Here is a 24,288-nt window from a genome sequence, read left to right as displayed (position 1 = left end):
GTCGGGGATTTGATGGCACCCGGGTCAGCGCTCCATACTCGTCCTGAGGTGCGTGTTAATCGGCTGGTGAAGATTGTGCCAGCCTCACGCACCAGGCCTCCTGTGCACCTCCCTAGCCTTGCACGTCATGTGCCAGCCCTGCTCTCAAGATCTCCAGTACGCCTTCACGGTCCAGCCCATCCTGTGGCACCTCCACACACCAGCCCTCCGGTGGCAGTTCCCAGCACCAGGCTTCCTTCCCTCAGCCCAGTACCACCAGTGCCAGCACCACACATCAGGCCTACAGTGCACCTCGCCTCTCCAGCGCTGCCAGAGCCTTCCTCCTCTCCTGTGCTGCCGGAGTCTCGCGCCTGTTTAGCGCAGCCAGAGCTGCCAGTCTGCATGGAGCAGCCAGAGCTGCCAGTCTGCATGGAGCAGCCAGAGCTGCCAGTCTGCATGGAGCAGCCAGAGCTGCCAGTCTGCAAGGAGCAGCCAGAGCTGTCAGTCTGCAAGGAGCTGTCAGTCTGCAAGGAGCAAGGAGCTGCCAGTCTGCAAGGAGCTGCCAGAGGTGCCAGTCTGCAAGGAGCTGCCAGTCTGCAAGAAGCCGCCAGAGCTGCCAGTCTGCAAGAAGCCGCCAGAGCTGCCAGTCTGCAAGAAGCCGCCAGAGCTGCCAGTCTGCATGGAGCAGCCAGAGACGTCAGTCAGCATGGAGCAGCCAGAGCCGTCAGTCAGCATGGAGCAGCCAGAGCCGCCAGTCTGCCAGGATCCGCCAGTCAGCCAGACTCTTCCAGATCCGCCAGTCAGCCACACTCTTCCAGATCTGCCAGCCAGCCAGGATCTGCCAGAGCCAACTACCTGCCTGAGCTTCCTCTCAGTGCTGAGCTTCCCCTCAGTCCCGAGCTTCCCCTCAGTCCCGAGCTTCCCCTCAGTCCCGAGCTTCCCCTCAGTCCCGAGCTTCCCCTCAGTCCCGAGCTGCCCCTCAGTCCCGAGCTGCCCCTCAGTCCAGTGGGGTCCTGGGTGAGGACTACTAGGACAAGGTCGGCGGCGTGGGTCGCCTATCTAAGGACGAGAGGAAGATGGAACAAGACTTTGTTAGAGTGGGGTCCACGTCCCGCGTCGGAGCCGCCACCGTGGACAGACGCCCACCCGGACCCTCCCCTATGGGTTTTGGTGTGCAGCCGGGAGTACGCACCTTGGGGGGGGGGGTTCTGTCATGCCCTGGTCTTAGTATTTTGTGTTTTCTTTATCTATTTGGTCAGGCCAGGGTGTGGCATGGGTTTTTGTATGTGGTGTGTTTTGTTCTAGATTAGTCTATGGCTGTCTGAAGTGGTTCTCAATCAGAGGCAGGTGTTTATCGTTGTCTCTGATTGGGAACCATATTTAGGCAGCCATATTCTGAGTGTTTCATGGGTGATTGTCCTTTTGTTCCTGTTCTGTGTTAGTTTACACCAGTATAGGCTGTTTTCGGTTTTCTTGTTACGTTTGTTGTTTTGTAATTGATTCGTGTTTACTTTTGTTTATTAAACATGGATCGCAATCTACACGCCGCATTTTGGTCCGACTCTCCTTCACAAATAGAAAATCGTTACAGTCACTTTTTCACCAAAGTTAATAAGTGTTCCATCGAGAAATACATGTTTCACATTGCAATACATCTTCATCTAAAGTAAGTGTCTTTCACAAGGCAATGCTCACATTACTTTAGATAACATCCACAGGGATGCTGGTTGATGTTGACGCCAATGCTTTACACCGTTGTGTCAAGTTGGCTGGATGTCCTTTGGGTGGTGGACCATTGTTGATACACACAGGAAACTGTTGAGTGTCAAAAAATCAGCGGTGTTGCAGTTCTTGACACAAATCGGTGCACCTGGCACCTACTACCATATCCTGTTCAAAGGCACAAAAATCTTTTGTCTTACCAATTCGCCCTCTGAATGGCACACATACACAATCCATGTCTCAATTTTCTCAAGGCTTAAATATATTGACAAGATCAGAGATGCACGGTATATAACAAATCAAAGTGTATTGGTTGCATACATAGATTAGCAGATGTTACAGCAGGTGCAGCAAAATGCTTGTGTTTCTAGCTCCTAGAGTGCAGTAATACAATATCAATACAAACACGCAAATAATCCAGAAACTCAAAAACATTCCCTATACAGTAAACAGGAGGGGGGGGGACCATTGGCCAATACAGTACTATAATATGGTCATATATTTTTCCATTTAAGTAGCAGACAATTTTATCCAAGGTGACAACAGTCCACACTAGTGTGTGACCCCAGTGGGAATCAAACCCAAAACTCCAGTGTTGCTAGTGACACGTTCTTGTGAACTGAGCCGCGTACATGACCACTACAATACATAAGTACAATACACAACTACAATACAGGAAGAAAATGTATGATTGCCATCCACATGAGCGTATCACCCTCCTTCAGGCCATGGATAAAGCATGCAATGATTTCAATACAGACCTACAGTACCAGTCAAAAGTTTGGACACACCTATTGATTCCATTCTATATTTACTGTTTTCTACATTGTTGAAAAATAGTGAAGACTATCAAAACTAGGAAATAACACATATGGAATCATGTAGTAACCCAAAAAGTGTTAAACAAATCAAAATATATGTTATATTTGAGATTCTTCAAAGTAGCCACACTTTGCCTTGTTGACAGCTTTGCACACTCTTGGAATTCTCTCAACCAGCTTCATGAGGTAGTCACCTGGAATGTATTTCAATTAACAGGTGTGCCCTGTTAATTTATGGAATGCCTTTGAGCCAATCAGTTGTGTTGTGACAAGGTAGGGGTGATATACAGAAGATAGCCCTATTTGGTAAAATACCAAGTTTATATTATGTCAAGAACAACTCAAATAAGTGAAGAGAAATGACAGTCCATCATTACTTTAAGACTTGAAGGTCAGTCAACATGGAAAATTTCAAGAACTTTGAATGTTTTTTCTAGTGCAGTTGCAAAAACCATCAAGCACTATGATGAAACTGGCACTCATGAGGACCGGAATGGAATGGAATGGAATGGATGAGCGAGAGTTACCTCTGCTGCTGTTCCCAGGCCGTCATTGAAAATAAGAATTTGTTCTTAACTGACTTGCCTGGTTAAATAAAGGTAAAAAAAATAAAAATAAAAAATAAAAACATTTAGAATTCAAGGCACGCTTAACCAGCATGGCTACCACAGCATTCTGCAGCGATACGCCATCCCATCTGGTTTGTGCTTAGTGGGACTATCATTTGTTTTTCCATCGGACAATGACCCAACACGCCTCCAGATGACCTGGGCTCCACAATCACCCGACCTCAACCCAATTGAGATGGTTAATTTATTTAACCCTTATTTAACGAGGCAAGTCAGTTAAGAACAAATTCTTATTTACAATGACGGCCAAACCATAACCCGGATGACACTCGGCCAACTGGGACTCCAAATCACGGCCAGTTGTGATACAGCCTGGAAACAAACCAGGGTCTGTAGTGACACCTTTAGCACTGAGATGCAGTGTCTTAGACCGCTGCACCACTCGGGAGCCCCGAGTTGGACCGCAGAGTGAAGGAAAAGCAGCCAACAACTGCTCAGCATATGTGGGAATTCCTTCAAGACCTATGGAAAAGCATTCCAGGTGAGCTGGTTGAGAGAATGCCAGGAGTGTGCAAAGCTGTCATCAAGGCAAAGGGTGGCTACTTTGAAGAATCTAAAATATAATTGATTTGTTTAACACTTTTTTGGTTACTACATGATTCCAAATGTGTTATTTCATAGTTTTGATGTCTTCACTCTTATTCTACAATGTAGAAAATAGTACAAATAAAGAAAAATTCTTGAATGAGTAGGTGTGTCCAAACTTTTGACTGGTACTGTATGTGGTACTTGATGCAAACTAGTAGTGCCTGCTAAACATAATTTCTTTCATTCTTTCATTTGAAAGATGTCTTCAATGATGACACATGTTCAGTCAAATTTATAGGTAAAGCAAGTGTATTGCCTAATGTGAAATCAGGGTAAACATTGTAATTTACAGAACTGTAGCATACTACATTCAAACGTAAATTTTGAAGCATGTATCTTAATTTTTTCGTTATTGGATTAATTTATTGTTAAAATAACACAATTGAGAAGCTAACATGATGTTGTGTTTTGTTGATTAAACCAATTGACTCATTATATTTCACAGTAATATTGTATTTTGGATCAAAGGTTGTGTTGAAAGAAGTCTACAAACAAAATTAATGCACTTTACAACAAATGTTTTTGAACGCAAGACTGGCTGCGTTACACGTGTTGCTTGTGAAAATAGTACCAAAGCGTGTGTCTGCATGTGTGTTTGCATGAGCATTCATGCATTCGTGTGTGTATGTGTGTTATATCCTGTGTGTGTGTGTGCATGTCTGTGTGTTATATCCTGTGTGTACGCGTCTTACCCTGTTCTGGGAAGAAGACAACTCCGTGTGCGGGAGGAGATAGGGGGGTGCCAGGGTCGGACAGAAGCAGGTGTCGGCCTGTCTCTGAGGACTGCCTGGTCATGATTTGAGACACAGTCCTGGTCTTAGCCTGGCCCGGGGGTGAGACCCCCAGAAATACTGGGTTCTCATGGCCTGCAGCCTCACTGAGGAGAGACACACACAGGAGAGAGGAAAGAAACTACCAGATAGATATATACAGAAAACATGTATTGTATAGTACACTGCTATCCGATACATACAGTATTATATTAAGTGTAAACAGTGCACTTCATCAGTCCCAATTCAAGTACATTATTTTTACATTCCTCCAGTTGTATGAGTCGGTGAGTGCACATTTACAAGTTCTCAAGACATTGCATACTTATATCAAGAGTTGACTGTACATGAATACATACATACTGTACATAACAGTGTGATTACCACTTTGTATCTGTGTTATCAACAGCGTTATGGAAGTTTGTATGTGGTTAGTGTTAGCCTAATGTCAGAGGGAAGCCATAGCTGGCGTCTGGGCTGTGCGAAACTCAACTCACCTGTCCATTCTCACCAGCTCATGTGCACCTGGGAGGGGGAAAGGGAAATGGCCCATTATCAGACAACAAAGCAGTGTGCTAAATCTATGCATGTTTATTCCCTAACGTCATACTTGCTAGTGTAGAGGAAATGAGTTTAAGCACAAAGTGTAGAGTTGAAACTGTGTGTGTGTGTTGCACGCGTGCATGTATGTCTTTGTTACTCACGTTGGCTGAACTGGGCAGATTGCCTTTGCTTGTACACTAACACCAGGATGATGGGCAAAGAGAGAATAGCCATGATGCAAGCAGCTGTGGCCAGGCCTGCAGTCACTGACGCTGAGGATACCGTAAATAGACCAGGGGCAAAATTAACCTCAAAGAGCATTTTACTTAGCCTGATGGAACCAGCCTGATTGCCGTGTCCACCATTCTATTTCCATTCTATATCAGTCTAAACTTCTTCCTCATTGAAACAGTTATAGCCTGTAATGAGGGGCATTTTAAAACTAACTGATCTGTGGTTGGATCTCTTTCAACCAACCAGAGGACAGCCTAATTCAACGCACATGTCGGATTTTGTCCTAAACCCACCCATTGTTTCTGAGAGGATGCTGATTGGCCCCTTTATACCAAACACCCATCTTTAGTCCTCAAAAACACTACAGTGAATACTACAGCAAAGTCAGCAAAAACATTACAGTGACAACTATAGTATTTATACCAACTCATTGGCCTTGTGGTTAGAGTGTCTGCGCTGAGAATGGAAGGTTGTGAGTCCAATCCCTGGCCGAGTCATACCAAATACTATAAAATGGGACCTGATGCATCTCTGCTTGGCACTCAGCGTTAAGGAAATGGATTGGGGGCAAGGCCATACAATACACTATAGCGTCCTGTCCAGTGGGTGTACTTGTCCATCAAGCTGCCTTGCGCTACAGAAACAGTAGATGGGCTCCTGCCTTTTGAGCCATTCCGTCCTGCACAAGTTACTTAATTACTTATTTACACACTATATAGCATTTTTTCGTGGGCAGGTGGGCAGGTGACTCCAATAATCAACTAATCATGACCTTCAGTTTAGAATGCAATTAGTTTAATCAGCATTGCTTGCTAGGGATGGGGAAAAAGTGTGACACCACTCCGGCTCTGGAGTTGCCCATCCCTGTACTGGAGGCAGGTACAATTGTCCATGTGAATAAAGTATACCTTCTGCTGGCTTGATGTCCAATAGAGTGCATTTGGCCTTGTCTCTTTTCCCTACAGAGAGATGAGGAGACAGTTTAGAATTTTAAATGTCATGATAAGAATTGACTCGTAGTTGCACCGTGCACACACACACACAAATATTAAACAATTGACAGACGTGAATTCAAACACACACAAAAACTCAAAACACACATTTTCGCTCTCACACACACACATGGCCTTACGAGGTGTGATAGTGAGAAAGACGTGGCTATGCGTCCTCTGCACCACCTTGCCATTGTTAATATCCAGGGAGAGGCAGCAGTAACGCCCTTGGTCAGAATTGTTGACAAGCTGTAGTTGCACCCAGAAAGACTCTTCGCTTGCCCCGTACTTTACCCCCCAAGGAAGCGCCGCACTGGAATGGTTGCCCCGATGATTGTGGTCGCGGGGGTGCACCTTGTCATGGCAATGCTCAGCTGAGTGGGGGGTGAAAAGCCAGCTTTGATGCAGGTGGTCCAAGGGGTGCAGCTTGGCACCTCTCTGGGCGCAGAGCAGGGTGACGTTGGCACCCACCTCGCACATGTAGGAAAGGTGGGGGGCGTTGACAGTCAGGCGGGTGTGATGATGGGCCACGTCTCCATTGGCTGCAGAGGAGACAGAGTGGACACTTATTGGTGGGAGTACTTGTCAACTGACAAATTAGGCACTAGTTGAGAACAAATTCTTATTTTCAATGACGGCCTAGGAACAGTGGGTTAACTGCCTGTTCAGGGGCAGAATGACAGATTTGTACCTTGTCAGCTCGGGGGTTTGAACTTGCAACCTTCCGGTTACTAGTCCAACGCTCTAACCACTAGGCCATGCTGTTGCCCCAAATGGTTTACATTGGACTATTTCAGGTACGTTCCTCCCTGTTTCGTCCCATTTGGTAAGGGTAGTTACATCATCATAGAAGCCTTCAGAAAGTATCCTTGACTTTTTCCACATTTGTTACATTTACAGCTTTATTTCCTCAGCAATTTACACACAATACCCCACAAAGCTAAAACAGATTTTTGCACCAAGAAATATATAATTCAAACTGAAATACCTTATTTACATAAGTATTCAGACCCCTTGCTGTGAGACTCAAAATTCAGCTCAGGTGCATCCTGTTTCCATTGGTCATCCTTTAGATGTTTCTACAACTTGATTGGAGTCTACCTGTGGTAAATTCAATTGATTGGACATGGTTTGGAAAGGCACAGACCTGTCTATATAAGGTCTCACAGTTGACAATGCATGTCAGAGCAAAAACCAAGCCATGAGATCGAAGGAATTGTCCGTAGAGCTCCGAGACAGAATTGTGTCAAGGCACAGATCTGGGGAAGGGTACCCAAACATTTCTGCAGCATTGAAGGTCCCCAAGAAAACAGTGGCATTCTTAAAAAGAAGAAGTTTGAAACCACCAAGACTCTTCCTAAAGCTGGCTGTCTGGCCAAACTTTGCAATCAGGGAAGAAGGGCCTTGGTCAGGAAGGTGACTAAAAACCTGATGGTCACTCTGGCAGAGCTCTAGAGTTCCTCTGTGAAGATGGGAGAACCTTCCAGCAACCATCCCTGCAGCACATCAATCAGGTCTTTATGGTAGTGGCCAGACAGAAGCCACTCCTCAGTAAAAGGCACATGACAGCCCACTTGGAGTTTGACAAAAGGCGCCTAAAGACTATCAGACCATGAGAAACAAGATTCTCTGGTCTAATGAAACCAATATTGAACTATTTGGCCTGAATGCCAAGTGTCACACCTGCAGGAAACCTGGCACCATCCCTATGGTGAAGCATGGTGGTGGCAGCATCATGCTGTGAGGATGTTCTGCAGCGACAGGTACTGGGAGACTAGTCAGGATCGAGGCAAAGATGAACGGAGCAAAGTACAGAGAGATCCTTGATAAAAACCTGCTCCAGAGCACCAAGGACCTCAGACTGGGGCAAAGGTTCACCTTCAAACAGGACAACGACGCACATAGCTAAGACAACTTTGGAGTGGTACAGGACAAGTCTCTGAATGTCCTTGAGTGGCCCAGCCAGAGCCCGGACTTCAACCTGATCGAACATTGCTGGAATGACCTGAAAATAGCTCGGTAGCAACACTCCCCATCCAACCTGACAGAGCTTGAGATGATCTGCAGTGAAAAATCAGAGAAACTCCCCAAATACAGGTGTGCCAAGCTTGTAGCATCATACCCAAGAAAACTCTAGGCTGTAATCACTACCAAAGGTCCTTCAACAAAGTACTGAGTAAAGCGTCTGAATACTTATATAAATGTGATATTTCAGTAGTTTTTTTTTAAATACATTTTTGCTGTGTCATTATGGGTATTGTGTTTAGATTTATGAGCGGAAAAAAACTATTTAATCCATTTTAGAATAAGGCTGTAACCTAACAAAATGTGGAAAAGTCAAGGGATCTGAATACCTTCTGAATGCACTGTACAAAGTACTATAGTTACAAGTACAAAAACAACCCCTTAAACTGCGCACTGAGGCTTGTTATGATACTTTCTGCTTTTGCATATTATAGGTCAGCTTGTTTCATTTCCTCTATTCTGGGTATTCGTTTGCTGGTTAGAAAGTACAGACAGAGATTGTTCTAGTCTGCTGTCTATACAAATTTTCTCCAGATAGTTAATAGTTGTTAGATGAGAGAGACACATGTGCATGTGGGAGAGAAAGATAGTTGAGAGAGATAGAGAGAGGCATGCCAATTGTGAGAGTGTCTGTTGAGCTTTTGCATATTTCAGTTGGATACAGTTCCAATGTACAGTACCTGTCAAAAGTTTGGACACACTTATTCATTCCTTTTTTTGTTTTTACTATTTTATACATTGTAAAATAATAGTGAAGACATCCTAACGAAAAAAAGTGTTAAACAAATCAAAATATATTTTATATTTAAGATGCTTCAAAGTAGCCACCCTTTGCCTTGATGACAGCTTTGCAAACTCTTGGCATTCTCCAGATGGAAGCCACGCCTCAGTAAAAGGCACATGACAGCCCGCTTGGAATTTGCCAAAAGGCACCTAAAGACGACCAAACCATGAGAAACAAGATATACACACACTTCAAAAATCAGTGTCGATGAAGAGGTGGAGACATGGATTGTGTATGTGTTCCATTCAGAGGGTGAATATGGGCAAGCCAAAAGATGTAAGTGTCTTTGAACAGTATATGGTAGTAGGTACCATCGGGCACCAGTTTGAGTGTGTCAAGAACTGCAATGCTGCAAGGTTTCACACTCAACAATTTCCCATGTATCATGAATGGTCCACCACCCAAAAGCATCCCTGTGGAACGCTTTTGACACCTTGTAGAGTCCATGCCCCGACGAATCGAGGCTGTTCTGTGGACAAAGGGGTGCAACTCAATATTTGGAATTTGTTCCTAATGCTTTGTATACTCATTGTATTTCCACACTGAGTTTGAATTATGAGAATTTCCATTTAGTGTAAGAGCTGTTTGAAAAGGCTTTATGAAATTTCAGCCTGTTTTGGTGGGAGGGAGTTTTGGCCTTCCATGGTGACATCACCATGCAGTAAATTAGTTAATAGACCAATAAGTATAAGATGATCATGTTTTTCATGTGTGTAGTGATTCATTTACGTCAGGCCCTCATTTTAAGGTCAACCACCTATGGTGAAAGTATTCCTTTAAAAAATATATATATATACAAAAATTCAAGAGAAACACTGAACATGTAATATTCAAATCATAGTGTAAAAGCAGGTGTGCTGGATCTACTGTTCCTGGCCATTTTTTGGTGTTTTGTGTGAGAGGATCTAGCATAAAACATCAATTCTGTTTTAACAATTAAAATACATTTGTGAAGCTTGCATTCAATTGTCACTTCCTGTTGGACACAACAAGCTTCCATTCCCCATGTTACAAGGGGATTTAGGGCTGATTTACCATTAATTTTATTTGACACTTAATATAATATTTTTTTTATTCAACCACTTGATAAGGGAAAATGTTTTGTTACCAGAATGTTCAAATTAGGTGAAATCAAATGTTTTTTATGGGACTAAGTTACACTTCTCAAAAAAACACCAAATTGGTTAAACAACCTGCTTGTCAATGATTTTAGAAAGAGGCATAATGATGATTTAATTGATTTCACTTTCCATATCTGTCTAGACTTGTAAGATATCTAGACACAACGTGTGCCTGACTACCTCCAGAGGTGGTCCGGAAGATCTGATCACAATCAGATCCCAATGCATCTTCGTCTACACCATGGTTCCCAAACTCGGTCCTGGGTCCCTTCCCGGGTAAACGTTTCGGTTTTTGCTTTAGCACTACACAGCTGATTCAAATAACCAACTCAAAATCAAACTTAGATTATTTGAATCAGCTGTGTTGTGCTAGGGCAAAAAACGAATTGTGCACCCAGGGGGCCCCAGGAACGAGTTTGAGAAACCTCGGTCTACACCTGTCTGTGGGCACAATCAGAATGTGGACAAGATCAGAAGAAAGGAGGCATGTTAGAACCAGGTATAAATCAGGGCTATAGTCACAGCTAGTCAGTGTTGTGTCCTTGGGCCTGTTAAAGAAGTGACTGAGTAGGAGTGGCGGTCTCAGGGTCTAGGTGGTGGCAGGCTGAAGGACACTGTGGCTCTGCTCTGACTCAATATTGTTAGAGGGTTTAAACACTATTTTATGCTTGGATGTTTGTTTTAGCCTGCCCGGAGTGTCAGGTGGGCAAGGTTTGCACTGTCTCGACTTTTCTATTGGTTCCATTGCAACAGGCAAGCTAAATCAAGAAAAGCTAGTATTTGGAACCCAGGTCTGGTCTTGTCTGTCCCGGACAGTGGGTCCAAGTTACAGGTCAGAAATGTAGGCTTCCAGGCCCATTAAACCATCCTCAAGTAGATTTCCTAAACAGATATACGGACAAGTCAATTTGTGCTCAGTAAGGAATAAACCCAGGCCTGGCCCATTTAGGCCCTAATGTCAAAGTGACCCAGGAAAGTGTCTCTAATCATAGTAACCATCTCATGATTTGCCTCTGGAGATAGAGAGGATGGGATCAATGAACAAGCAGATGTTGTCTAAGAAACAGGAGGTTAACAGCTACCTTCATGAAAGTAGTGTAGATGACACTCGCAATGTCATCACCATCATCATTGATCATCGGTGACTAAAGCAATAGAGCCTTGAACAGACCACCGAGACTGGACGCAGTACTTAGCACCTCTGCCCAGAATGTCGACATTCAAGATTTTTTGTGTGTAGCACAGAATTTGGCGGTCAGTCTAGTAAAAATACTTCAGACCAGAACGACTGGTGGCATTAGCATTGCTTTCTTATTAAGCCTACTGTCTAATTCAAGTTTAGCTGGAATTTAGGCCAAAGGGATCTAAGAAATTTGATTGATTGACAATAGCGCTAACATCCTGACCACACTGCCCGCGTTGCATAATAAATGTACTCGTACACGTTATTCAATAATTTCACACAAACTGCTCACATCTTCCACCTCTCCCATCTCCTCACTGGTTTTAGGACCATATACTCACGTGGATGATTGAAATATAAACTGAGGTCCACACTCCAGTCCAGTTGGTGGTGGTAATGCACCTTAAAGTTGGTTGCCAACCGTCATATAAAGCCCACAGAAGAAGAAGACTGAAGGAGAGATTACAAGAAACTAACTAGGTTTACCTTTTTATCTGTGGAATAATTGTCGGAGTAGAGAACACACGAATTTGATTGACTCAAAATGGGTCAGAATTCTACAAAAGATCCAGTAAAAAGGATGTTGTGCATTTCATGTAAAATAACCATCGAATGTTTATATCCCAGGACAAATTAGCTAGCAACAGCGAGCTAGCTAGCTAAATGTCCATGAATGTTCTAGGTTAATATAGTTAGTTCAGAGAACATTTTGATAATTCAACCTGTGTGTCCTGATAGCGTCTGGTGTGAATAGACAAAATCAACATGCGCGCGATGGCGTTTGCCAGATCTAGTCAGCATGTAAGACATAGGCCTACATCTCGTCTTGCGCTGCGCAGAATATTAGATCTCAGCAACGCCTGGAGAAGTGTTTAAGATCACAACTTCCTTATGATATAGAGTGCATTTGAAAAGTACTCAGACCCTTTGACTTTTTTCAAATGTTGTTACGGTACAGCCTTATTCTAAAATGGATAAAATTAAAAATGTCCTCAGCAATCTACACACAATACCCCCTAATGACAAAGTAAAAGCAGGTTTTTAGAAATGTATTAAAAACAAAAACAGACCCTTTGCTATGAGACCTGAAATTGAGCTCAGGTGCACACTGTCTCCAATGTTTATCCTTGAGATGTTTCTACATTTTGATTGGACATGATTTGGAAAGGCACACACCTGTCTATTTAAGGTCACACAGTTGGCAGTCCATGTCAGAGCGAAAATCAAGCCAAGAGGTTGAAGGAATTGTACGTAGAGCTCAGAGACAGGATTGTGTCCAGGCACAGATATGGGGAAGGGTAGCAAAACAATTATGCAGCATTGATGGCCCCCAAGAACGCAGTGGCCTACATCCTTCTTAAATGGAAGAAGTTTGGAACCACCAAGAGTCTTCCTGGAGTGGGCCATCCCGGCCAAACTGAGCTATCGGGGGAGAAGGGTCTTGCTCAGGGAGGTCACCAAGAACCCAATGGTCACTCTGACAGAGCTGTAGAGTTCCTCTGTGAAGATGGGAGAACCTTCCAGGAGGACAACCATCTCTGCAGCACTCCACCAATCAGGCCTTTATGGTAGAGTGGCCAGACGGAAGCCACTCCTCAGTAAAATACACATGACAACCCACTTGGAATTTGCCAAAAGGCACCTTAAGACTCACAGACCATGAGAAACAAGATTCTCTGGTCTGATGAAACCAAGATTTAACTATTTGGCCTGAATGTCAAGCATCACGCCTGGAGGAAACCTGGCACCATCCTTACGGTGAAGCATGGTGGTGGCAGCATCATGCTGTGGGGATGTTTTGCAGCGGCAGGGACTGGGAGACTAGTCACGATTGAGGCAAAGATAAACAGAACAAATTACAGAGAGATCCTTGATGAAAACCTGCTCCAGAGCACTCAGGACCTCACCTCGCTAAGGTTCACCTTCCAACAGGACAACGACCCTAAGCACACAGCCAAGACAACGCAGGAGTGGCTCGGGACAAGTCTCTGAATGTCCTTGAGTGACCCAGACAGAGCCCAGTCTTAAACTCGATCGAACATCTCTGGAGAGACCTGAAAATATATGTGCAGTTTAGCATCTGCTTCATTTGATCACTTTTTATAGACCAAGTCACTGGGGCTTCCTCCTCTATCTAGCCAATGCAGAGTATATCCCGCTAGCTGCATATCCATTTCATCATTCAGCCACGATTCCGTGAAACATAAGATGTTACAGTTTCTGATGTCCCGTTGGTAGGATATTCGTGATCGTACCTCGTCTAATTTATTGTCCAATGATTGCACATTGGCAAGCAATATTGACGGTAACGGCAGCTTTCCCACACTCCGTCTGCGGATCCTTATGAGGCACCCCGCTCTGTGTCCTCTGTACCTGCGTCCCTTTCTCTTGCCAATGACGGGGATGTTGGCCTTGTCGGGTATTCGAAGTACATCCTGTGTGTCCTGCTTGTTGAAGAAAAAAATATTTGTCTAATCTGAGGTGAGTGATCGTTGTCCTGATATCCAGAAGCTCTTTATTTCCGTAAAATACGGTGGCAGAAATATTATGTACAAAATAATTTACAAATAATGCGAAAAAACCCTACATACTAGTACAATTGGTTAGGCACCCGTGAAAACTGATGCCATTTCTTCCAGCGCCATTTTAATACAAGCTTGTAGCGTCATACCCAAGAAGACTCGAGGCTGTCATCACTACCAAAGGTACTTCAACAAAGTACTGAATAAAGGGACTGAATACTTGTACAGTTGATATCAGTTTTTTATTTTTATTTTTAAAAACTGTTTTTGCTTTGTCATTGAGGTTGTGTGTAGGTTGATGCGAAAAAAACTATTTAATCAGTTTTAGAATAAGGCTGTAATGTAACAAAATGTGGAAAAAGTCAAGGGGTCCTGAATACTGTCCAAAGGCACTGTATACAGTGCCTTGCGAAAGTATTCGGCCCCCTTGAACAATGCGACGTTTTGCCACATTTCAGGCTTCAAACATAATGATATAAAACTGTATTTTTTTGTGAAGAATCAACAACAAGTGGGACACAATCATGAAGTGGAACGACATTTATTGGATATTTCAAACTTTTTTAACAAATCAAAAACTGAAAAATTGGGCGTGCAAAATGATTCAGCCCCCTTAAGTTAATACTGTAGCGCCACCTTTTGCTGCGATTACAGCTGTAAGTCTCTTGGGGTATGTCTCTATCAGTTTTGCACATCGAGAGACTGAATTTTTTCCCCATTCCTCCTTGCAAAACAGCTCGAGCTCAGTGAGGTTGGATGGAGAGCATTTGTGAACAGCAGTTTTCAGTTCTTTCCACAGATTCTCGATTGGATTCAGGTCTGGACTTTGACTTGGCCATTCTAACACCTGGATAAGTTTATTTTTGAACCATTCCATTGTAGATTTTGCTTTATGTTTTGGATCATTGTCTTGTTGGAAGACAAATCTCCGTCCCAGTCTCAGGTCTTTTGCAGACTCCATCAGGTTTTCTTCCAGAATGGTCCTGTATTTGGCTCCATCCATCTTCCCATCAATTTTAACCATCTTCCCTGTCCCTGCTGAAGAAAAGCAGGCCCAAACCATGATGCTGCCACCACCATGTTTGACAGTGGGGATGGTGGGTTCACGGTGATGAGCTGTGTTGCTTTTACGCCAAACATAACGTTTTGCATTGTTGCCAAAAAGTTCAATTTTGGTTTCATCTGACCAGAGCACCTTCTTCCACATGTTTGGTGAGTCTCCCAGGTGGCTTGTGGCAAACTTTAAATGACACTTTTTATGGATATCTTTAAGAAATGGCTTTCTTCTTGCCACTCTTCCATAAAGGCCAGATTTGTGCAATATACGACTGATTGTTGTCCTATGGACAGAGTCTCCCACCTCAGCTGTAGATCTCTGCAGTTCATCCAGAGTGATCATGGGCCTCTTGGCTGCATCTCTGATCAGTCTTCTTCACAACAGTATCTCGGACCTGCCTGGTGTGTTCCTTGTTCTTCATGATGCTCTCTGCGCTTTTAACGGACCTCTGAGACTATCACAGTGCAGGTGCATTTATACGGAGACTTGATTACACACAGGTGGATTGTATTTATCATCATTAGTCATTTAGGTCAACATTGGATCATTCAGAGATCCTCACTGAACTTCTGGAGAGATTTTGCTGCACTGAAAGTAAAGGGGCTGAATAATTTTGCACGCCCAATTTTTCAGTTTTTGATTTGTTAAAAAAGTTTGAAATATCCAATAAATGTCGTTCCACTTCATGATTGTGTCCCACTTGTTGTTGATTATTCACAAAAAAATACAGTTTTATATCTTTATGTTTGAAGCCTGAAATGTGGCAAAAGGTCGCAAAGTTCAAGGGGGCCTAATACTTTCGCAAGGCACTGTATATTTTTATAAGCACAAAGTGCTGACAGTTATCACAGGTGAAGTGAGACAATACAGATGACGTTGCTCATGATGTGCGCCCCTCAAATTATACAAATGTAACAGTCTGAGCGCACCAGTTTTGAAACAACGATACAGATGTAACCATGTGCCATTCATGTAAATTGAAGGAAAATATAAAAGCAACATGCAACAATTTTACTGAGTTACAGTCAATTGAAATACATTCATTAGGCCCTGATCTATGGATTTCACATGACTAGGCAGGGGCGCAGCCATGGGTTGGGCTGGGAGGACAGAAATACTCTTCAACACTCCATATTTCCCTACCTCCCCCCTCAGACGATCCCGCAGGTGAAGAAGCTGGATGTGGAAGTCCTGGGCTGGCGTGGCTACACGTGGTCCCCAGGCCAAGGTGCATCTGTGTAATGATCATGCTGTTTCATCAATTTATTGATATGCCACACCTGCCAGGTGGATGTATTATCTTGGCAAAGGATAAATGATAACTAACAGTGATGTAAACACATTTGGGCACAACATGTGAGAGAAATAAGCTCTTTGTGTATATTGGAACATTTGTGTGATCTTTTATTTCAGTTAATGAAACATGGGACCAACACTTTACATGATGCGTTTATATTTTTGTTCAGTGTATTATCTGAGCGGTACTGGTGCGCCCGACTCAAAAATCTATGTGCATTCCACACACATCTCAGGTTTATAAGTGAGTGTTCCAAAACATCTAAAAGATTAGAAAAAGTTTTGCGGCACACTTGAGAGTTCCTCAAGGCACACCAATATGCTGCAGCACACCAGTTGACAACCACTGCAGTAGAGGGTTGTGGTCAAGGGAGTGGGTTGGGTTCTGTGTCCTTAGTTTACAGCCTTTGGCTCAGTCAGTTCAAGACAATGCTGTAGGCACAATGCTGTAGGCTTTTGAACATCCGTTAAAACAGACTCTCAAAGCAGAAGTGTGAATGTTTATTTTCTTCTGTGCTTCCTATTTCTGTGTGTGTGTGTGTGTGTGTGTGTGTGTGTGTGTGTGTGTGTGTGTGTGTGTGTGTGTGTGTGTGTGTGTGTGTGTGTGTGTGTGTGTGTGTGTGTGTGTGTGTGTGTGTGTGTGTGTGATCTGCAGGGTCACACAGCTTTAACATCTGCAGTTTTGGGGCGGCTACATATGCAAAGTGGAGACTGGAGAGCTTGCCTCAGTTGGCTTTACCAAAGGCTTTTATGTCTTAGTAAATAGTGTATAATTAAGCAATAAGGCCCGGGGGGGGGTATATGGCCAATATACCATGGCCAAGGGCTGTTCATATATGCACAACGCAATGCAGAGTGTATGGATATAGCCCTTAGCCATGTTATAATGGCAATAACTGGAGCAGTAAAAATAAATATTTTGTCATGATATTACACGGCTGTCAGCCAATCAGCCTTCAGGGCTCGATCCTATCAGTTTATAATATCCCTTTGGTTTATTTATCACTTGAGTTGATCTAAAATAGCAAATATCTGTGCAATCACAGGTTAAATTGTATAGTGATAACCTGTGAGGTCTAAATCGGAGCCCTTATCCAATTGAAGTGAGTTAACGGGCGCAGCAGCTGCTTTTCATGCCTTGTCCAGCTGGACTGGGGAGTGATGCAGGGGGTTAAACAAACTCTTAAGCAGTGTCAGATGTTGTCTCATGCACCGTTTACATCTTGACACATTTCATTACGCCATACATCATATTCATGCAAAATATGACCTTTTAATTCAAGATAGGAGAAACATTTAGCTTACTTACTTTTTCCTTAACTTGTTTCGATAGCTTGACTTCCTAGAAAGTTATCTTACAGAACTGCTTTCTATCTATACTGTAGCTAGCGACCTCCACCTAATAATTATCATCAAAAACAAACGTCATTACAATCAAGCGGTTGAAACCAGTTCAGGGAACAGAACCAAAAACCGGAAAATGTCATTTTTCAAGGAACAGAAACATAACTAAAGTGATCAATACTGTTCCCGGAAGAGAACATGGGAACTGGTTTTATTTTATTATTGCAATATTTTACGTTCCAGGCATTTTTTCACCTCACATAAAAAAATGCAACAAGTACCTACACTTTGCAAAAAAGCCCTCACTCTGTCACGTTGGATTTATTAACAACAAAAAGGTAAGACGTGTTTTTATTTATTGTGCCGCTCTGCACACACAAACTTGCTAGCTAATGTTAGCTAGCTCAAGCTTGTTAGCTAGCTAGCTCAAAGGACATTCAAAGTTCTTCCATGGAAGTCGCTCCGACTAGGTATAATTCTGTGGACCTTATTCAGATAATGCATGTCATAACAAGTTACCCAGCACTTCAAACCTCCTCCTCAACCCTCTCTCCCCAGTCCCACCTGTAAAATTTCAGTCACATCTTGTGCCATAGGCAACACATTTCTGTCCATGATGCATGTAAACAATAAGCTTTCCTGCTCTTTCTGCACTGATTGGTGAAGTCATTTAATGAGCTAAATGTAAAAAACTTGATTCACAGGTAAAAAGTAACAGAAAATAATTATATAAACCGGACCTTTTTTTTGGTTCGATGCAGTTCAGAACATTATTTTGCTGGTCGGAAGTGTTGAGCGGAACGAAAAAATAGTGGTTCTGTTCAGAACGAAACGATTGGCTAAAGAAATGTGGGTCCAACCATGACAATAAACTTTAAACGGGAGGCAACAGTCATAAAGTAGAATTGTCTTAACAGCCAATGTGTATTATTTTTTAAACATACTATTAAAATATCACAAACTTATATGAAGCGTCGTCCGGGTTAGGGAAGGGTTTGACCGGCCGGGATTCCCTTGTCCCATTGCGCTCTAGTGACTCCTTGTGGCGGGCCAGGTGTCTGCAACTTACCCCGATCACCAGCTGGGCAATGTTTCCTCCGATACATTGGTGTGGCTGTCTTCCAGATTAAAAGCGCAGTACAAATACTTTCAATTCAAAAATTGCTTTCAATTGTTCAAAACTTTGGGGCATCTTCAGTCCAGCTTGAGTCCATTGAAGAACAGGAAGTGACCAAACCACAGAAGATGAAAATGTGGTTTTGGATAATGGCTTTATGGGATAGCTAGCAACATGTAACAATTACCCATTCCAATAAGTACTATTTTAATAGTAATATTAAATAATGCACATTGGCTGCTAATCCAATTATATTATGACTGTAGCCTCCCATTTAAGTGTATTGTTTTTGAAGAGATTGAATAGGTGAAGGTTGCTAGCTACAGTGGTATCAACAACCTAGCCTAGCTGCTCTGCTTGTTTTTCTATAAAGTAACTAAACAAACATGTTTTATTATCACCTAAAATAATCTAGTTCTCCTGTCTTGAATGAAAAGGCCATATTTTTAATTCTCCCAAAATAAATTTGATTGTTTGACAAGAGACAGGCTCCCCTCCATACTGCGTTGCAAACACTACACTTGTCCGTTCATTAACAGGGCAATGCCGGGTTCAAAACAACTGGGAACTGAAATATCTGGCTTCAGTGACTTCAAAACAACTGGTAACTCTGAATAAAAAGGGTCTCAGACTGGGAAAAATCTTTTGAATGGTCATCCAACACGGAATTCCAAGTCGGGAATTGGAGACTCTTTCTAGAGCTCCAACTGTACGATCTGAAGATCACTGACGCCATGATTTGACTTTGACGATGATTTGACGATTTCCCACTTATCTTATTACGACATAATAAAATACGTCATGACGTGTACGGGGCATGAGGCTTCAGTGTGGAACTCAAAACAAACGCGTTTGGTAGGCTAAAACTTTGTATAATGTTTCCAACACCACACGTACAAGACACTGTCAACAAAATCCCATCCCACACCAATTTTGACATAGGTATATCTTGATTTAGGCTAAATTAGCCTAGGGTGATGTCATTTTGTCATTGCCACTACCTGGAGGAAAACTTTATTTTGGTCAAAACTTGACATTTTTTTTATTAACTAGGCAAGGCAGTTAAGAACAAACTCGTATTTACAATGACGGCCTATGAACAGCGGGTTAACTGCCTTGTTCAGGGGCAGAACGACAGATTTGTACCTTTTCAGCTCGGGGATTCGATCTATCAACTTTTCAGTTACTTGCCCAACGTTCTAATCACAAGGCTACCTGCCGCCACAGTTAAACAGCAGATGCTTCATATCTCACAGAAGATGGAAAATGACTGCATGGCGGCAAACGCTCGGATCATGAGATGGATATCGCGCTTTACGCACAAAGGTAGCGAATGTTGAGAGTAGGCCTATTGTAGCCTAGAAACGTAAATAACGATAACTGGTAAATTACATTCAATTCCTAAATTCGATTAGAGATTGGAAAGTGAATGACAATCTCACTTGTCCCATAGCACATAATGCAAAACATCAGCAGTAGACCAAGGCCTAATGGATAGCCTATGACATTTTTGCCACTGTATGCCTATTTCAGATTGGAACTACCATATTTTGTTGAGTGTTGCCATGTTCGCGGTTTTCCGGCAAAATTGGTGTACTTTGAAAACGATGTCGTAGGTTAAAAATGTATTTGTAGCGGGTTGCAGGTTTTGGGGCTCGTTCTAAATTGCACCGCGGCCGCCATGATATTTCTCTTAAAAATATATTTCACTGTGTGTGACCTGCAGCTGACTGTCAGGCAGTGAGGCAGGCTGTTGCTGAGTGAGTTGTGGGGAGAGCCTGAGGTGTGTGTTGATAGAGCAGTACAGCTATTGAGTCATGTGAGCGAGAGGCGAGAGCAGCACGAAAGCACTGATAACTTTTTACCAGTTGTAGGTAGGTTATTGTCATTTTGGAGAACCTATTTGCAACCCATTTTACATAAAACACATTAATACGCTAGAATTGATGCACATCAATAAATAATGGAAACAATGCACTAGAGGAGGTGGTATAATTTTGACTGCTTAAGAATAAGGTATCAAGCGAAGTGCTTGCTGCCCGAGTGGAAATTTGAAATGCATGTTATGGAACTCCCGTGGTTATTTTTATGGGGTTAAAGGCTAAATGTGAAGAATGATACATTTGCCTCTGTTGGCTATCAAGTAGCCTATAATGTATATGCAATTCTAGGATACCATTTGATACAATAAATAGGTTGAAATCACCTGGAGTCAATGTAAATCCATTTGTGCCACTTGTGTAGCCTACCTGGAGCTGGCAAACCAATTTAATAAATAGTCTATAACTTTAGTTTATTGTTGTTGTAGCCTTGTGTTATTATGCAATTATTAATGGACATGTTTAGTTAATTCAATTGGAAATTATCTAAACTCTATTGCAATTGCCATTCAGTTGTTAGTACGCATACGATTGACGTAACAGTAGTCAGATTAGGCTACAGGTAAAACAAATTAAAAATAAATGAACACTGGCTGTTGTTGATGAACATATTCAGGTCATATATATACATATTCTTAATATTTAATTCAGTGATTGAAATTATGACCCCAACAAATTCCAGCAGGATTTTGGGAAGCACAAGCAGTTCTTACCTCTTAATCTGCCTCGCTATTCATGTTGAATTAATTTGTCCGTTAATTTGAATGAAGCAAACTGCTAAATCTAATACCTCATTCCCATATTGTTATTTATTTTTGCTCCTTTGCACCCCAGTATCTCTACTTGCACATTCACCTTCTGCACATCTATCACTCCAGTGTTTAATTGCTGAACTGTAATTTTTTCGCCACTATGGCCTATTCATTACTTTACCTCCTCAATCTTACTACATGTGCACACACTCTATATAGACTTTCCTATTGTGTTATTGACTGTACGTTTGTTTATCCCATGTGTAACTGTTGTTTGTGTCGCACTGCTTTGCTTTATCTTCGCCAGGTCTCAGTTGTAAATGAGAACTTGTTCTCAACTGGCCTACCTGGTTCAATAAAGTTTAAATAAAAGAAAATAAAAATATATAAAAAATCGTTCAATTTACATCCTGTCTAGGCTAATGTAGACTATTTAACTATTTAACATGAGAGACTAGACTATTTAACATGAGATGTAGGCCTACTAGATGCACAAGCATTTCGCTACACTCGCATTAACATCTGCTAACCATGTGTATGTGACAAATAAAATTTGATTTGATTTTGATTTGATTTGATTTATCACGGTCTCTAGGCTACCTGCCTTTATCTAAGCAAATCATGGCAAAATTGAATTACAATCATCCCAGATTTTAGTCTGTAGCCTATACCTATTGAAATGTGTCAATCTTGCAAATGGGCCATTTGTAGTCTGAACATTTGGCACATAATAACAGCAGAAATAAAGCTGAACATTAGTTTTTTATGTTCATCCAATGTTTTCTTGTTCAGAGATTTCAAGATCTTCTGTCCAACTTTCAGCACTCAAACTCTCCTTTCAGATGTATCTATAGTTATGAACATGCACAAAGGGGATTTATTTACAATTATAAACCTGGTTCAAGCCCTGAATGCTGATTGGCTGAAAGATGTGGTATATCCGACCATATACCACAGGTATGACAAACATTGCATTTTACTGCTGTAATTACGTTGGTAACCAGTTTCTAATATCATTCAGGCATCCCCTGGGTTTGCGGTATATGGACAATATAACACAGCTAATGGCTGTATCCAGGCACTCCGCATTGCATCATGCATAAGAACAGCCATTAGCCGTGGTATATTGGCCATATACCATACCCCCTTGTACAAATAATCTGGCAAGTTTAATAAAGGCAAATTATCTTTTCTCTTGACACATATTCAAATTAATTTATTAGGTCATGTCATAGCTTGCAATCATTTTTTAATTGTTAGACACTTCAGCACTGTTGGAGCTGGGAACTAAAGCATTTTGCTACACCCGCAATAACGTGCTAAAAATGTGTATGTGACAAATAACATTTGATATGATTCATTATTTTGAGGAAACCTGAATTTTGCTTCTAATATCTTTACTTTACTTACTATGATATTCCTTCTTAATTGGCTCGATAACTTTATGGAAAAACATTTTATTGTATAAATATAGCAATTCTTCTCTTGCTGTGAAAAAAAGGCTTTTGGCAGTGTTTGACTGGTCATTGGGTTAGAAATTTTAGCTTGACCTGGCAACCCTGTCGGTTTTGCCTGAAAACATTTAATATTTACAAAATCTTGTAAAAGTTAAAGGAAGAGAGTATGCTATTTAGTTTCAACGACACAGGGTAGCAACAAGTTCACACACCCAGGGTGTGAGCAACAAGCTCACAGGAGAGATTGGATTGCTTTGCTTACCTCCAACCACGGTCGCCAGGTGAAAATAGAGCAGAAACCTCAGCAGCAAATGGATCCGTAAAGTTTCTCTGCTGTATAATTCCCATGTCATTATTGTCTTCTGTCGCCTATGTAGCCTACTTTTTAATATTGATCTTTCTTCAAACGTATTTTTTTTGCCCTGCTGATACGTTAATTATTTTAACTGCGTTGGAATAACAATCTTTGACACGTGACACTCTATGCTACAATGTCACTAGTAAAAGTAAGTTACAAGTAGTCCTACCAAATTTTTGTGACTTGATGTCTTGCAGGAGGATATACTGTTGGCAAAATAATACACTCCAACTAAAACCGCACATGCGCACTCGCTCCTCCACCAACCTTCTCTCTCTGTCTCGCTCCTCCCCCTACCCACACTCTTTTAGCTGTTGAATGTTCCTCCATTCCAAAAACAACTGCATAAGTGTATTTTGACACCTAATTGTAATTACATTAGATGGTTTGACTGATTTTATATATATATAGAGAGAGATATACAGTGGGGCAAAAAAGTATTTAGTCAGCCACGAATTGTGCAAGTTCTCCCACTTAAAAAGATGAGAGAGGCCTATAATTTTTATCATAGGTACACTTCAACTATGAAAGACAAAATGAGAAAAAAAATCCAGAAAAATCACATTGTAGGATTTTTATGAATTTATTTGCAAATTATGGTGGAAAATAAGTATTTGGTCAATAACAAAAGTTTAGCTCAATACTTTGTTATATACCCTTTGCTGCCAATGACAGAGGTCAAACATTTTCTGTAAGTCTTCACAAGGTTTTCACACACTGTTGCTGGTATTTTGGCCCATTCCTCCATTCAGATCTCCTCTAGAGCAGTGAGGTTTTGGGGCTGTTGCTGGGCAACACGGACTTTCAACTCCCTCCAAAGATTTTCTATGGGGTTGAGATCTGGAGACTGGCTAGGCCACTCCAGGACCTTGAAATGCTTCTTACGAAGCCACTCCTTCGTTGCCCGGGCGGTGTGTTTGGGATCATTGTCATGCTGAAAGACCCAGCCACGTTTCATCTTCAATGCCTTTGCTGATGGAAAGAGGTTTTCACTCAAAATCTCACGATATATGGCCCCAATCATTCTTTCCTTTACACGGACCAGTCGTCCTGGTCCCTTTGCAGATAAACAGCCCCAAAGCATGATGTTTCCACCCCCATGCTTCACAGTAGG

At 42.1% G+C, this 24,288-nt stretch overlaps 2 protein-coding genes across 8 annotated transcripts in view; one reads left to right on the top strand and one right to left on the bottom strand.

The window, feature by feature from the left end:
• The window catches only part of vsir (V-set immunoregulatory receptor), a 38,722-nt gene extending 15,288 nt beyond the window's left edge, over nt 1-23,434 (bottom strand). Inside the window, exons 1-7 of one of the 7 annotated variants that reach the window (XM_064931962.1) lie at nt 23,079-23,169; nt 16,114-16,204; nt 6,419-6,820; nt 6,195-6,245; nt 5,214-5,324; nt 5,007-5,034; nt 4,432-4,616 (exon numbers count right to left, since the gene is read on the bottom strand). In XM_064931962.1, coding sequence (XP_064788034.1) covers nt 4,432-4,616; nt 5,007-5,034; nt 5,214-5,324; nt 6,195-6,245; nt 6,419-6,820; nt 16,114-16,204 — 868 coding nt within the window. In that variant the 5' untranslated portion in view covers nt 23,079-23,169. Of the gene's footprint in view, nt 1-991; nt 1,039-4,431; nt 4,617-5,006; nt 5,035-5,213; nt 5,325-6,194; nt 6,246-6,418; nt 6,821-7,266; nt 7,365-16,113; nt 16,205-23,078 lie in introns of those variants that run through there. The other 6 variants (XM_064931966.1, XM_064931963.1, XM_064931965.1 and 3 more) reach the window with 6 other exon arrangements.
• The window catches only part of cdh23 (cadherin-related 23), a 688,999-nt gene that overhangs the window by 552,057 nt on the left and 112,654 nt on the right, over nt 1-24,288 (top strand). The gene's annotated exons all lie outside the window — the stretch shown is intronic.

The sequence above is a fragment of the Oncorhynchus masou genome, chromosome 23, assembly GCF_036934945.1.
Source record: "Oncorhynchus masou masou isolate Uvic2021 chromosome 23, UVic_Omas_1.1, whole genome shotgun sequence".
Taxonomy (NCBI): domain Eukaryota; kingdom Metazoa; phylum Chordata; class Actinopteri; order Salmoniformes; family Salmonidae; genus Oncorhynchus; species Oncorhynchus masou.
Note: the sequence above shows the minus strand (reverse complement) of the source record. Positions and strands in the feature narration are given on the sequence as shown.